Here is a 13877-nt window from a genome sequence, read left to right on the forward strand (position 1 = left end):
CCATTAGCTTCAACCCAGCAGGGATCCGACCCTCTTTGGCTGGAACTGAAATAGCTCATGAGGCTGGGACTGAGTTCTATAATATCCTCTTCCTTTTGAGGCTAAGCGTTGCTGCCATTACAAATCATTACATAGTGCTTCTGAGCAATTATTGGTTTATTAGCTATAATTGAATCAACCTGATAATTAGATTAATTTGATACTAACCCACTTTTTTTTCCATATGTATTTTATGCTTTTGCTTAGTTATTTAGTTTAGTTAATGAAATACTGTATACAAATTTGGAAGCCCGTGCTGTTTGGCTGTTCCTCCCCAGAAGTCAGGTTTCTGAACCCAAGAGGTCCCTAGGGTAAACAAGAGGCAACTGTGTGACCCACCTACTAGTGGTCCATAGAACTGCCCCTACAGGGACAGTTATGGGAGGACTGAAGTAGAACACTTGGTTTTTGAGGGAAAATTGATCATCTCTATCTATAAGCAACATGAGTTCCAGAACCTTTGAGGGACTGGTGTGGTGGATAGGAACTGGTCAACCTAAAGGCTGACTACCTTGAGTAGTCTCACTGAAGTCTGAAGGGACATACTTATAGTTGGAAGCACTATGCCAAGCTGAGTTTGTAGGAGTGGACCCCTCGTTCGGTTATTTTTGTTTCTAATGTGTCACTTGCTTCTCTCCATACATACTACTGTGGTGAAGGAGTTTGTTGTACTTTAGTGTTCAGGATTGGCAGAAGAGAAGCACCCTGAATGAGGAGACAGAGGATAAGGCTGGAAGAAGCTGACTCTTTCTGGCAGGACACCATATACAGTGTTCATTATACATACTCTTATTATAGCCGATTAACATTTTCCAAAGGGGGAGGAGGCAAACACATATTTGTGTGTGCAAAGTGCATAAAGGTAACTGACTGTGCCTAAAGTACCTGCATGCCAAGTAATTTGTTTGTGAGTACATTTTTTGATTTATGCCTGTAAACGTGGTTTATTTATGGCAGGCCTACCAAAATGCCCATCTGTTGGTAATTTGCTTTAAAATATGTTGTTTTCTTGATGGATCATATTCTCCATTCACTTATACCAATGGAATCCCAATCAATACCTGGGGGGGGGGGGGTTGCATGGCTGTAACTGAGGCCACCCTGCTCCCTTTTAGTGTGCTGTAGCACATCTGTAACCTCAAAAGTACATGGGGTAAATAAAAGAGATGAAAAAATTAAGTCAGAACAGAGACCAAAGCTTGGTTAATAACCCATAGAGGTCAAAAGTGTTACAATATAAATGGAAAGGTGAAAAATAGAATATTTGGATAAATGTATTAGATTAGCAAAGATTTTCTATTATTTAATAGTGCAAAAGGAGACTAAAACCACCATCCCATGGATCTGTTGAATTTCGAGTAACATAAATGTGTTAACAATTGTTATTGTTATTTGCCCAAATTTGCTAACCTGAGTGTGGCTTTGATGGGGCCAGACAGCAACTGAGATACCCACTTTGGGTTAAAGGGCTTGCAGGTGAGGGGAACATCCTTCTTGTCTTCACCCAATTTATTCAGGTGAGGACAGAGCCACACTTTGTTGAGGGGGGAGTTGCATGCTGACAAGGGGGTACACTTTTGTGCCTACCCATCCCATTGCCATTAGAGTCCTCAAGCAGTACATCAATCTGGATCCACTCACTCCTAGCTGGGGTTCAGAAGTGGCTTCGCAGGCTTGGGCTGCCAGTGTGAGACACCCTTTTCCAGCTTTCCTTTCACCTCCCTTTAGATCAGCAGTTTTCAAACTTTTTGAGCTGAGCCCCCGCTTTGAATTACAATTACAGATTTTGAGCTGAGCACCGCCACAACCCAGAGAAAAATAGACACAATACCTCCTGCCCCATGCAACTTGGGTTTTCAGGGTGGGGGAAGGCACATGCAACAGTCTCCGAGGGCAGAGCCAGCGCTGGGCATGGAGGCTGCTGGCAGTGTAAATCGGCACAGCTGCGGTGGATGTTGACACTGACCCATAGGCTGGGTGCCCCACTGAGGTGAATCGGGGGTGGAGGTGGTGCTCCCTCCTGAGCCCCACCATGCAGAGCTGAAACCCGAGCTGCCTAACATCACCTCTTGCCCCCTTGAACGTTCCTCAGTGCCCCCTATGGGGGATGTCCCAGAGTTTGTAAACCTCTGCTTTAGATGATTTGTCACGAGGGTGGCCAATCACCCTTGTGGGTTGTCATAAATATAAAGCGAAGGGTAACCACCTTTCTGTATACAGTGCTATAAAATCCCTCCTGCCCAGAGGCAACATCCTGTTACCTGTAAAAGGTTAAGAAGCTCAGCTAACCTGGCTGGCACCTGACCCAAAGGACCAATAAGGGAACAAGATACTTTCAAATCTTGGGGGGGAAAGGCTTTTGTTTGTGCTCTTTGTTTACATGTTTGTTCTCTCTTGGGACTGAGAGAGGCCAGACAGAAATCCATCTTCTCCAACCCATCCTAATCCAAGTCTCCAATATTGCAACCAGTATAGGTAAGCCAGGCAAGGCGGATTAGTTTATCTTTTGTTTTATGTGAATTTTGCCTGTGTTAAGAGGGAGGTTTATTCCCGTTTTCTGTAACTTTAAGGTTTTGCCCAGAGGGGGAATCCTCTGTGTTTTGAATCTGAATACCCTGTGAAGTATTTTCCATCCTGATTTTACAGAGGTGATTCTTTTACCTTTTCTTTAAATAAAATTCTTATTTTAGGAACCTGATTGAGTTTTCATTATTCTTAAGATCCAAGGGTTTGGGTCTGTGTTCACCTGTACAAATTGGTGAGGATTATTATCAAGCCTTCCCCAGGAAAGGGGGTGTAGGGCTTGGGGGGATATTTTGGGGAAAGATGTCTCCAAGTGGGCTCTTTCCCTGTTCTTTGTTTAAAATGCTTGGTGGTGGCAGCATACTGTTCAAGGCCAAGGCAAAGTTTGTACCTTGGGGAAGTTTTTAACCTAAACTGATAAAAATAAGCTTAGGGGGTCTTTCATGTGAGTCCCCACATCTGTACCCTAGAGTTCAGAGTGGGGAAGGAATCCTGACATGGGTTCTGAGGGATTTTTTCCCACAATACAGAACTGCCAAACTGCTTTGTGGTGTTTTTCATTTCCCTCCTGGCAAGTGTGGTTCTGGGCTTCACTGAGTTAATTGGCATGACTTGTGGCTGGTGATTTCCAGTGCAGATTGTAGATTAGCACAAATAAACTTGGGACCCTTCACCTCACTTGAGGTCTTGACTTGGTCCTCAATTTTTTAAGCAATTTGAATTAAAACAGAAAGAAGGTTCCTCTTATTGTCTGAAGCATTTTAGCAAACAGCGTTTGATCAGGAAATGTCACATTAGATATTGTATCTGAACTACTGCCACATGACATTTTTATCTAATAATTTGGATGTTCCTTATCTCTTGATAAGATAAGATAACAAAGGACCTTCATTGTTCAAAGTTAATTAGGTAACACCATGGAAATATCAGTACTTGAGTACATCCAACATATTGAAAAATCTTTTGTTGACTTTTTTGTGATCAAAATCCTTAGGGTGAAATTGTGGCATGAAGCGACAGTCCTACATTGGAGTAGTGCAGAACTGGATCCCCACAGAAGGCATTCCGTTTTAGGGATACTCAATCCCCCTGGTGTTCCTGTCAAACACAGCTGCATTGACACTGTAAAAGAGGATTCAGCACGCAGTCCCCTTACCCTTAGCAGAGGCTAGTCACAACAGTGGATCACAGCAAGTGAAGTCATCATGTCCCCACTGTGCTTGGCCCCTGTGTATGAGGGGCCCAATGGAGGCCAAGTCTCCTTTCACCCTCTCTATCCCTTGCACATTCAGGCTTGGGACAGGTATATTCCAGCCCTTAATGCATCAAGAAAATTACAATACATTTCCCATTAGATATTATTCATGGTAGCTCTCTTAACAGACTGAGTGACTTTAGGTTATTCTTCTGTACACCTTGTACACTCTTAAGACTATTCTGTGCCAGTGAACAGTAGAAAGTATGGCAGAAAGGATTACATACCGTCACACTAAATTACTTGTAACTTTCAAACAGATTTTAAGCAAACTGACATTACACAAGCTAGAAGAGTCTTCCAAATGTCAGTTTAAGAACCCGTAGGCGCTAATAAAAGCAAAGATTAAAATATATTTACCTGAACAAAAGCAGGACTGCTTGGGGAAAAGTCTGAAAATTGTTGTTTCTGTTAATTTGGTTATTGTCCCTCATGGCAACTTTACCAAATACCTGCAAGCAGAAGTCGGGATCCAATATTATTTTTGATTCCATTCTACATAATTTTGTCTAAATGAACAGTGGCCATAATCCAGCAGTTTAAATTAGCATCTCTATGTGTGAAAAACAGTTTTACAAATATGATAATTGCTTTTCGTCTGATTTCTTCACTTCTTCCATGGTAATAATGCAAATCTGACAACATGCAGTAAATATTGCATGAATAGATATTTAAATATTTGGTGCAACATCACTGAATCTATTATTACACATTTTATGCATCCTCCTGTGTGCTGGGTCAGATTATGTTATCTTTATTATTTATATTACACTAGCACCTAGTGGTCACAACTGAGATTAAGATCCCATTTGTGCTTAGTGTTGCATATACTCATAGTAAAATATAATCCCTCTATTAAAGACTGTGCAATCTAAATAGACAAGACAGACACAGAGCAGGGAACTGAGGCACAGAGAGTTTAAGAAATTTGCCCAAAGTCATATAGTCAGTCAGTGGCAGCACAGGGAATTGAATCGAGAACTCCTGAGTTCAAGCCCAGTGCTTGACCACTTGACCAGCCTTCCTTTCCCAATACAGTATTTCAGATATTATATTATATTGTATTATATATGTATGTGATATTACAGTATATTAGAGACCATTATCCTACCTATTTTAGGAAGATTAATATTATTATGCTCTATATGCATAATGTCAGATTAAAAATCATAAGGGCATCTGTCCCATTCTGGTGAATGATGGGGAAAAGGGGAGAATTAGAAAGGAAAGCCACTCCATATAGGATGTTCCTCACCCCAGCCTAACTGTGGAGACTTCCCTCTTTCCTGGGCTGTGCCAAACTCTTATACCCTTTGGGGACACAGGAATTTACATGGGGATCATTCTAGCACACAGATCTAGCCTAATGTCTTTATTAGCATGGGCAAAACCCCAGTGTCATGGGAAAGAACAGTCCATCAGCAGGAATATGGCAACATACTCATTTTCAGGGGCAAATTACTCATAATTACCTGCATTCCAATAACAGCATAGATGAAAAACAGCATAGCTATCAGAAGAGCAACATATGGCAGAGCCTAAAACAATGGGAAAAGCCTTCTATTAATTTTTAGGTTTCAGAGGGGTAGCCGTGTTAGTCTATATCAGCAAAAACAATGAGGAGTCCTTGTGGCACCTTAGAGAATAACAAATTTATTGGGCATAAGCTTTCGTGGGCTAGAACCCACTTCAATAGTGGGTTCTAGCCCATGAAAGCTTATGTCCAAATAAATTTATTATTTTTTAATAATTTTAATTTATGGAGCTTTTTTTTTAAAAAAAAAAATTTAGCCCTTCTATACAGATTTATCCAAGATTTTAGTTTTTGTACAAATTATTAAAATGTCGGAAAAGAGCTCAAATCACTTAATACTCTTCCATGTACAATGGGGACATTTTTAGAGTTTATAGCCCATTTATAGAGATTTTGCCAGAATCTCTCCTGCTGGCAAAAGCCCTCCCAACCATAACATGCCCTCCCCCAAGATACACCCCTATGCTGGGGTGGAAGAGGGAGTTTACTCAAGGTGAGAGCTACCCTATGCTAGGGGAACTCTCAGCTAGTTCCTTAGAGACAGATTAGGCCACTTTGCTCTGTCTAAGCAATGTAGAGTAGCCACAGGAGGGGGCAGAATCTGAACTGACATGTAATATATGCACTTCTGTGGCATGGATGGCAATTCCACTCTTCAGAACCAGCATATTACAACCAAATAATAGATATTTCAGATTATTTCTGCCAGAAAGATATTTCTTTATTTCAAAACATCAGTTCTATTTTATTTTAACTACAGTTAGCTCCAGATTCTCCAAAAACATAAACACTTAATATTATACATGCCAGTAGTTCGACTGATTTCATGTGCATAAGTGTTTGCAGTTTCAGGACCTTAGACATCTATCTGTTAAAGAGGTAAATACCTCATTTACATAATCACAAAATTAAAGCATTTGAAGACATGTTCATATCCCTCTGAGAATTTTTGATCCCAACAAGCACTAGTAAGCATCTATCTTTAGTTATGTATGCTGTAGGTGAACATAGTCTACATAAATATGTCATACATAACCTATTGTGCAATTGTATGAAAAGCCATTTTTAGAATTACAAAGTCACTTCTAGAATAAGTACTCTGATCCTTATAGATCTCATTGTAAAAACTAAGATTACAAGACTAAGGGTAAAATCCTGGCTGCACTGAAGTCAATAGCAAAGCTTTTATTGACTTCAGTGGGGCCAGGATTTCATCCCATATACTTTAAATTCCATGTAATGAGAGGTAACATATAATTACTAGAGTAATATTTTGCTACTTGCATCCTGAGCCATAAAAATTAAATTTGATTTATTTGTAATTAAAAGGCAGATTTAACATTATCATGCTCACCTGAAATGACTTAATAAATGTCCACAACAATGTTCTGATTCCTTCACCCCTGCTGAGAAGCTTCACCAATCGCATCACTCGGAAGAGACGGAAAAAAGTGATGGAGATTCTAGCGCTGTCTTCAGAGTTCTGAAGGGTATCACGGAGAAGTGAAACCAAGTAAAAAGCAGAACATGCAACACTTTCAGAAAAACAACAACAAACGCAATGGTGAAAGAGGTAAGATTTGAAAATGTACTTTAGGGTCTTTTCATCTTTATAAGCATGATATGAAAGGAAAAAATACATGCGAAGAACACAGGATCTGTAGAAATGCTTCACACATCACATGCATTTCCAAGTTTCCTAGTTTGTTAATAGGACCATGTTGGGTTCATTTGTAGTAGAGTTCAATAGTACACTGACAACGAATGCAAACCACTGCATACACCTTGCTCGTAGGACAATTATGAAAAATACAGAAAAATTGGTGGGAAAAATAGGCATGGTAAAAAGAATAAACTCAAGTAGAGGTACAACCACTGGGGTCAGTTTACTAATCTTACCCCAGACTCATCAGTGGTGACAGTTTCAGTTGGCTTTGGCTTTAAAAAATTAAGAACATTATATATTAAAATCAAACAAAAGATAAAAAAAATTAGTTCAACTTCACCATAAATAGGAGGAAGGACATTCTGAATTTCTAAATGTAAATTAACAATTTTTGTTTGTAAAGTACATACTTCTTGGATAAACATGGTTATCCTTATTACAAAATACTTCTTAACATTTCCTATGACATTACTGGTTGAATAAAATCAAATACTACAAGCTTACTATCAAAAAGCTAAATGGAGTCACTGTAAACTAAATACAAAATAGGACCTAACTCTGCTTCCATGCAAGCCAGCGTGAGTTTTGCCACTGTCTTCAGTGGGAACAGGATGTTTCAAATTGTAGATATAAACAATAAGTGAAACTGGAGACAAAGACTTCTGTGTTAACACATCATCTCAAAGTGCCTTTGCTGATGAGCAATTTTTTTAGGTTTAATTCATCCTTCACTGGTTGTCCAACCATGTTCTAATCACTGGGTATTGATAATATCACATCAGGAGTTTCTTAAAGTGAAGTGACTCACTGAATTATTTAACTTAACTATTCTTTGCTCAACATTTTTCTCTGCAGCGCTTAACAGAAACAGATACTACTTTGCTAGAGAGAGAAACAAACATTTTTAATGCAGTTGACATTGTTAGGAACACGCCTTTGCTGCAAGCTTTGTCATTGCCAATTTCTCTTTTATTCCTATCCAGGCATGTTTTGAGTTTGATTGTTAAATAAGTCTGTTAGAATTTCAAAGTCTAAAAACTATCCATCATAGATCTAATAATTTACATGTGGGGCAGCTAGCCCCTCCTGTCGCTCATCCCACTGCAGCTCCACTACTATTTCTAGCACACTGCTAGGTCAGAGCTAGCACAAATATGCCTTCCTGAGCTGGGCATTATACCTCCAGCTCAAAATGTAGAGGACTTTATATCTACCTGCTCCTCCTGTTGTTTTGCCACATGATTGCACAACAGTTTGACACCATTTTCCCTGATAGAGTCATTCTTACTAAGGTGACCGTTTGCGCTGCCCACAGAAGGCTCTCCTTATCAGTTTAACATGGAAAGAAAAGCAGCTCTTCACTCATGAAAATATTTTGGTTAAAATAATAAATGTATGTTGGTCCAGTCTGTGGCATTTACATCTCTGCCCCAAGCAGCTTTATCCCAGGAGGAACACTGGGGAGACTGTACTTCAGGCACACAGTCTCTTCTGGGGAATCTCTGCACAACAGGTGTGTCTGTGTGTACCATATGCTCCATCCTATAGAGAAGATTGCTTCCCCCACCCCCAACACCCCACCTGGAATTTTATACATATTTGACAATTGTGGCCCAAATTCTAGGCTTCCTCTACTCATGGGAGGAGGAAAGGGAGGTAGAAAACCACTCCAAGGTTCTCCTTGAAGAGTTTTCCCCAGATGGTTCCATCAGAATGAAGTGATGATGAGGACAGAGTAGGCAGAGTTAGCACTTCCTAGGAATGAACATAGGGTTTCACACTCGGAACCTACAGATCCCTGGCAGAATAATACATGTGTAGGCTCTGGGCTTCCATGCTGATTCTGAAAACACTGCCCGCGCTCCAGCACTTAGCCAATGCAACTCCACTGCAGCTGTGCAAAACAAACACCAAAATATGAGAGCCCATTACAGCCAGATCATTACTAGTAATATTAAGAGTCTAAATGTTGTGTCTTTTGCTTTTTAGACAACATAGGTACTATGAAGGGACCATAAGGGGACCGTGGAATCAAAATAACCATGTTTTCTAACTATATACAACCTGCAAATCCTATCTAACTATATACATTGCTGCTGTGGCTGGGTTCTAGTAGTTTCTGAAACACAGAAAACAGTAAGGCATACTAAAGGCATTAAAAGCTATTTAAAAGGATACTACCCAATTCCTAAGCACTGCACTAATGCTAACTAAGGGCTAGGTCCTGTCCTCAGAAATATGAGCAGACAACACCATGAACAGCACCTTGTAAATCAGATACAGTGCCTGTGCTCTGTAAGCATTTGTACAAAACACACAGAGAGGTTAAAAGAAAGAACAATGATATCAGATCATTGCTGCATAGGAAACTCACTGAATATGTATAAAAAAGAACCCTCAAGATAAATCATTTACATAGTGACCTACTTAGATCAGCCACAGATCTACATACAGACACACAGCTTGTCAAAATATTGGTGCACTTGTTATTTTCTACAGAAATAACAATTCTTTTTCTGAACCTCTTAAAAATAAAGGGCCATGGAGCTAGGAAGATTTACACCAGTTGAAGATCTGGTCCAAAATTAGAAAATCTTCCTTGTATACAGTGTTGTTGTAGCTGTGTTGGTCCTGGCATATTGGAGACACAAAGTGGGTCAGGTAGTATCTATTACTGGACAAACTTCTGCTGGTGGGAGGCAAGCTCAAAACAACATCAGAGAAAGTGGGTAATATTTTGTGTTTGCCAGCTGTGACAAGATCTCTTTACACATCTAAAGAGTGGGAGTTAAGATAGTAATTATAAAAGAGACTGTCCAGGACAAGGATGACCAATGTATTGGATAGCAGGCTTGAGCTCCATCTTTTCCGTGTGTTATGATTTAATAAGTACTTAATTCCTATTCCCGAACAGCAAGACAAAGACTAGATTACCAAATTTGTATGTGAATAGTACCACTGCGGGTGCTCAAGAGAAGACGAGTGTAAAATCCCTCTGTTTGTTTTCCTATCTAAAGGACATTTGTGTACACGCACATTCTCCTCTCATAATTCATCTCTTCCCCCAGCTTCCTTAGTCTAAGTAGTCTTAATCCTTTATTTGTGACAGCTAATCTGCAACTGCTGGAGAGGGTTATGATGTCATAGACAAGGGATTATGAATTATAGATACTGGTGAGAGCAGGCCAGGAATAAGAAAAGAAAACATCCTCCTTAAAATGACATACAGTAAAATAATAACTAGTATAGGGCTTGGCATTAAAAACCAAAAATGAAAACATATTTCTGACGTAGTGTTATTTTTTTCTCTAGAGGCCAAAAACATTCAACATTTGTCCATTACAGGAGAGGCACTTTCAATACCAAAGCTTTAAAATCAGACTCTTTTTATCTAATCTCTCTCTCTCTCTCTCTGTGGCATTTATAACACATCTGTCAGGGTAGTATCTAGGTGTCTACTAAAATGAATGACTGTAATGAATGTAACTGTGTGATAATTCATAGAGTACACACATACACACTGAGAAGAAAAAACTTCATTTAAAAGGGATGAATGTGGTTAAGGGTAATATACATCCATTGCAAACCTTTAAAAGCAAGGAATGTCAAGGTGTGGAACATCTCTTAACTGTAGCCTAAATGTCCACACAGCATGTTTCTACTGACAATGAGTCAGTGCATCTTCACAAAAGAACTTCCTTCCACCTCCTGCTGATAATCACCCTAATAAAAAATCTTAATTACAATCTCTGCAACATTAACTAATACTCACTGTTTATATATGTGAACAGACTAAGCAGGTGGCATGTTATGTGTTTGTGGTACAAGTATGAGGTTATAATTAAGGTTTTGGGGTTGGGCAGAGAGGGCTCTTTTTGACCTTGCATGTTGACAAAGGTGTGAGTTTGAAGAACTACTTCCTGTAGGCAGCCTGTTGAAACCTTCTGCCTCAACTCCTCTGATGAAAAGGGTATATTACAGGCATCCAACCACACTGAGCATTGACTGGCGTATGTCTGCCCAATCTGGTGGGGGTTTGTATTTGAAATCACCTTTTGTATCAGATTACAATGACGTGATTTGAGATTTGGTTTGTCACTCAATGTATCAATATTTGTCTTGGGAATAAAGCTATGGGATAAGGCACACTCACAATTACTGACCCAAATTCTGCCTTCTGCCTTCCTTGATTGCCTCACTGCACATAACGGGGTGGCCAGGTATGCATAAGGTCAGAGTTTGGCCTAATGTTTCTATCTTTTCTCTCAGCCATGCTCCAACTACACCAAAAGCCTAATTCATCAAAACATTTCAACATGTTCAATTTTCAGCACGTGATAAAGTCCATGCTTATTAATAGTGTTTTAATAACATGTGGTTAATAGTATTTTAATTGCCTGGCCATTCTTATGTTCTGGTGACTCACAGGCCAAGTTAGCAGTTTTCTTTAAGATTAACTGAGAACAAACCTTTCCCTTACACTTCCTGATCCAACTATTCACAACCTGCTAACAATCTAAAGCCATATTTTTGTTGTTGCATACAAAGAGGTAAATATATCTCTCAATTACTTCAGTTATTATCTCAATAATAACTCCTCTGACGTCTCTCACCCTGCAGTGAAAGTAAAGTGACAAATAAACCTCCTGACTTTAGAAATGTATATCTTTTAAGATACACTATATCAAACTGTAAACAATGCAAAACTGATTGCATCATGCATTTGAAGCAAACTGCAGTTCTGTGATAAAAATTTAAAATATACAGATGTACACATGTGATATGAGACAGTAGATATGAATAGACAGTGTAGATCAAATGCTTCCTGTTATAGAAGTGTACCAAAGGGCACTACATTATGCCAGGGTGTGATGCAGTAATTTATTGATATGATGCAGCAGGACACATCTGAGATACAAATATATGATGACAAGAACATAGTTTAAAAAAGCATCCAAGTTGTCAAAATATCTTTAAAAACATGAAGGACACAATAATGTTTTTTAAGAGCATAAAGGCAGTGATTCAAATGTGGCTGTTGATTTTTTTCATAAGATCCTAATTCAAAAACCAATGAAGTGCTTACATATATATTGCTCAGTAAACATTTGGAAGGATATATTTATGTAGAGGGAAATCTAATATGGGCATGGGAAATAATTATTTTCCCTCTAAAATACATGCATTTAGTACTATAAGATTATATTTTAAATGTTGCATTTATATCGTACCCATTGAAATAAGTGTGAATTGACCAGGTTACAAAATGACTGTCCCTTATTTAGTAATACTAACTAAGGCCCTGATTTTGGAAAGGGATCCATCCCCGTGGACCCTTATGTTCACATGGTCAGAGTTACCTTATATTATGAGTCATCCTGCTAAAGTAACTCAATTGTTATAACTTAACACCTCCATGAAGATAACTCAGAAAAAAACTAATATTTTAGGGGTAGTGTGTGGATTAATTATTGCAATGTGCTTTGATGTCCTTAGATGGAAAGCTCTATATAAAAGCACAGTTTTCTGAACTATTCTTAGACATAAAAAGATAAATTTGCAAACAAGGCTTAAGCTGATCCAGCAAAATATGCACAAACAGTAAATGCATTCACAAAACCAACTGCAAATGAATACATGCAAATACCTGGTTGTGACAGTGACTCTCTAGGGCCAGATTCTGCCACTGTTAGTCATGCAAAGTAGTAGCTTACTTCACAGGCAGTCTCATTTAGTTCAGTTAGACTATTCCTATGAGTAACTGCTCCCCAGCGTCAGCAAACGGTTCACAATCTAGCCTCATAGTCTGCATGTGCTAACATGTTTTTTTAGTACAGTTACCAATGCATCTGCATATGTAAAAATGAGTAAATAAAAAATAAAGGCCTGATTCTGATCTCACACTGGTGTAAAGGAAGAGTAACTCTGGTGAAGTCAAAAGGTGAAATCCTGACCTCACTGAAGTCAATGGAACTTTTGCCACCAGTGAAAAATCAGTGCAGGTGAACTACAACCCAAATGAGGACCTAAAGATCCCTTCTTTGTTTTGCTTGATTTGCAACCATAAATTTAGACTGAAAATTATTTGTAAGTCAATATTATACTATTTATAGCCCTGGAATGCTAAAGTGGTATTTCTTTATGCCCATGGGACAGACTGGCCAAGTTATTTTTCTATGTGGGATCTTCCTGTCCTGTCCTACCGCCCTGGCCCACTGATGTGCAATGGTAGATTAGAACATTTTACAAGTCTCACCTATGTTCATTTACAGACTCATAAATTCCAAGGCCAGCAGGGACCAATGTGATCATATAGTCTGACCTCCTGTATAATATAAGCCAAAGGACTTCCCCAAAATAATTCCAATTGGAACTATTGTGGGGAAGTTCTATGGCCTGTGTTATAGAGGAGGTCAGACTAGAGTATCACAATGGTCCCTCCCTGCTGTCCTTAGAATCTATGAATCCATAAATAAACATAAGTAAGACTTGCAATATTTTAGACGAGGTGAGTCGAATTTGAATGGTTTTACTGGGGAAGCAAGAGCCAAGATTATTGGTACTGTCACCTTAGGTCCTGTTTCAGCAAAGCACTAAAGATGTGCTTAACTTTAAGCATGGGAATAGTACCATTGGGACTAAATAAAAGAGAGACACTTGAGACCAGGAAAGCGAACCGTCCATATTTTTTTGACATTTTAGCAGCTTATGAACAATCAAATGTTAATGATGAAAAAGTAAAAAGCATGTGAATGTGAAGCTCTTGTAGACAATCTACCAGTGTACAACACAATGTGAACATGTTCTGAGTCACCCACTGATGGTCATCCAAACTGTTTCTCAAGTGACAAATGCAAAAT

The 13877-nt window shown here is 39.0% G+C and overlaps 1 protein-coding gene across 11 annotated transcripts in view; it reads right to left on the reverse strand.

Annotated features, from left to right (window-relative positions):
* The window catches only part of CACNA1D (calcium voltage-gated channel subunit alpha1 D), a 336560-nt gene that overhangs the window by 64684 nt on the left and 257999 nt on the right, over positions 1-13877 (reverse strand). For 7 of the 11 annotated variants that reach the window (XM_048857868.2, XM_048857867.2, XM_048857866.2 and 4 more), the window contains 4 exons: positions 7251-7289; positions 6706-6834; positions 5290-5355; positions 4178-4269 (listed from right to left, as the gene is read on the reverse strand). In XM_048857868.2, the coding sequence (XP_048713825.1) occupies positions 4178-4269; positions 5290-5355; positions 6706-6834; positions 7251-7289 (326 nt within the window). The remainder of the gene's footprint in view (positions 1-4177; positions 4270-5289; positions 5356-6705; positions 6835-7250; positions 7290-13877) is intronic. The other 4 variants (XM_075130346.1, XM_075130345.1, XM_075130343.1 and 1 more) reach the window with 1 other exon arrangement.

Source organism: Caretta caretta, chromosome 7, assembly GCF_965140235.1.
Source record: "Caretta caretta isolate rCarCar2 chromosome 7, rCarCar1.hap1, whole genome shotgun sequence".
NCBI lineage: Eukaryota > Metazoa > Chordata > Testudines > Cheloniidae > Caretta > Caretta caretta.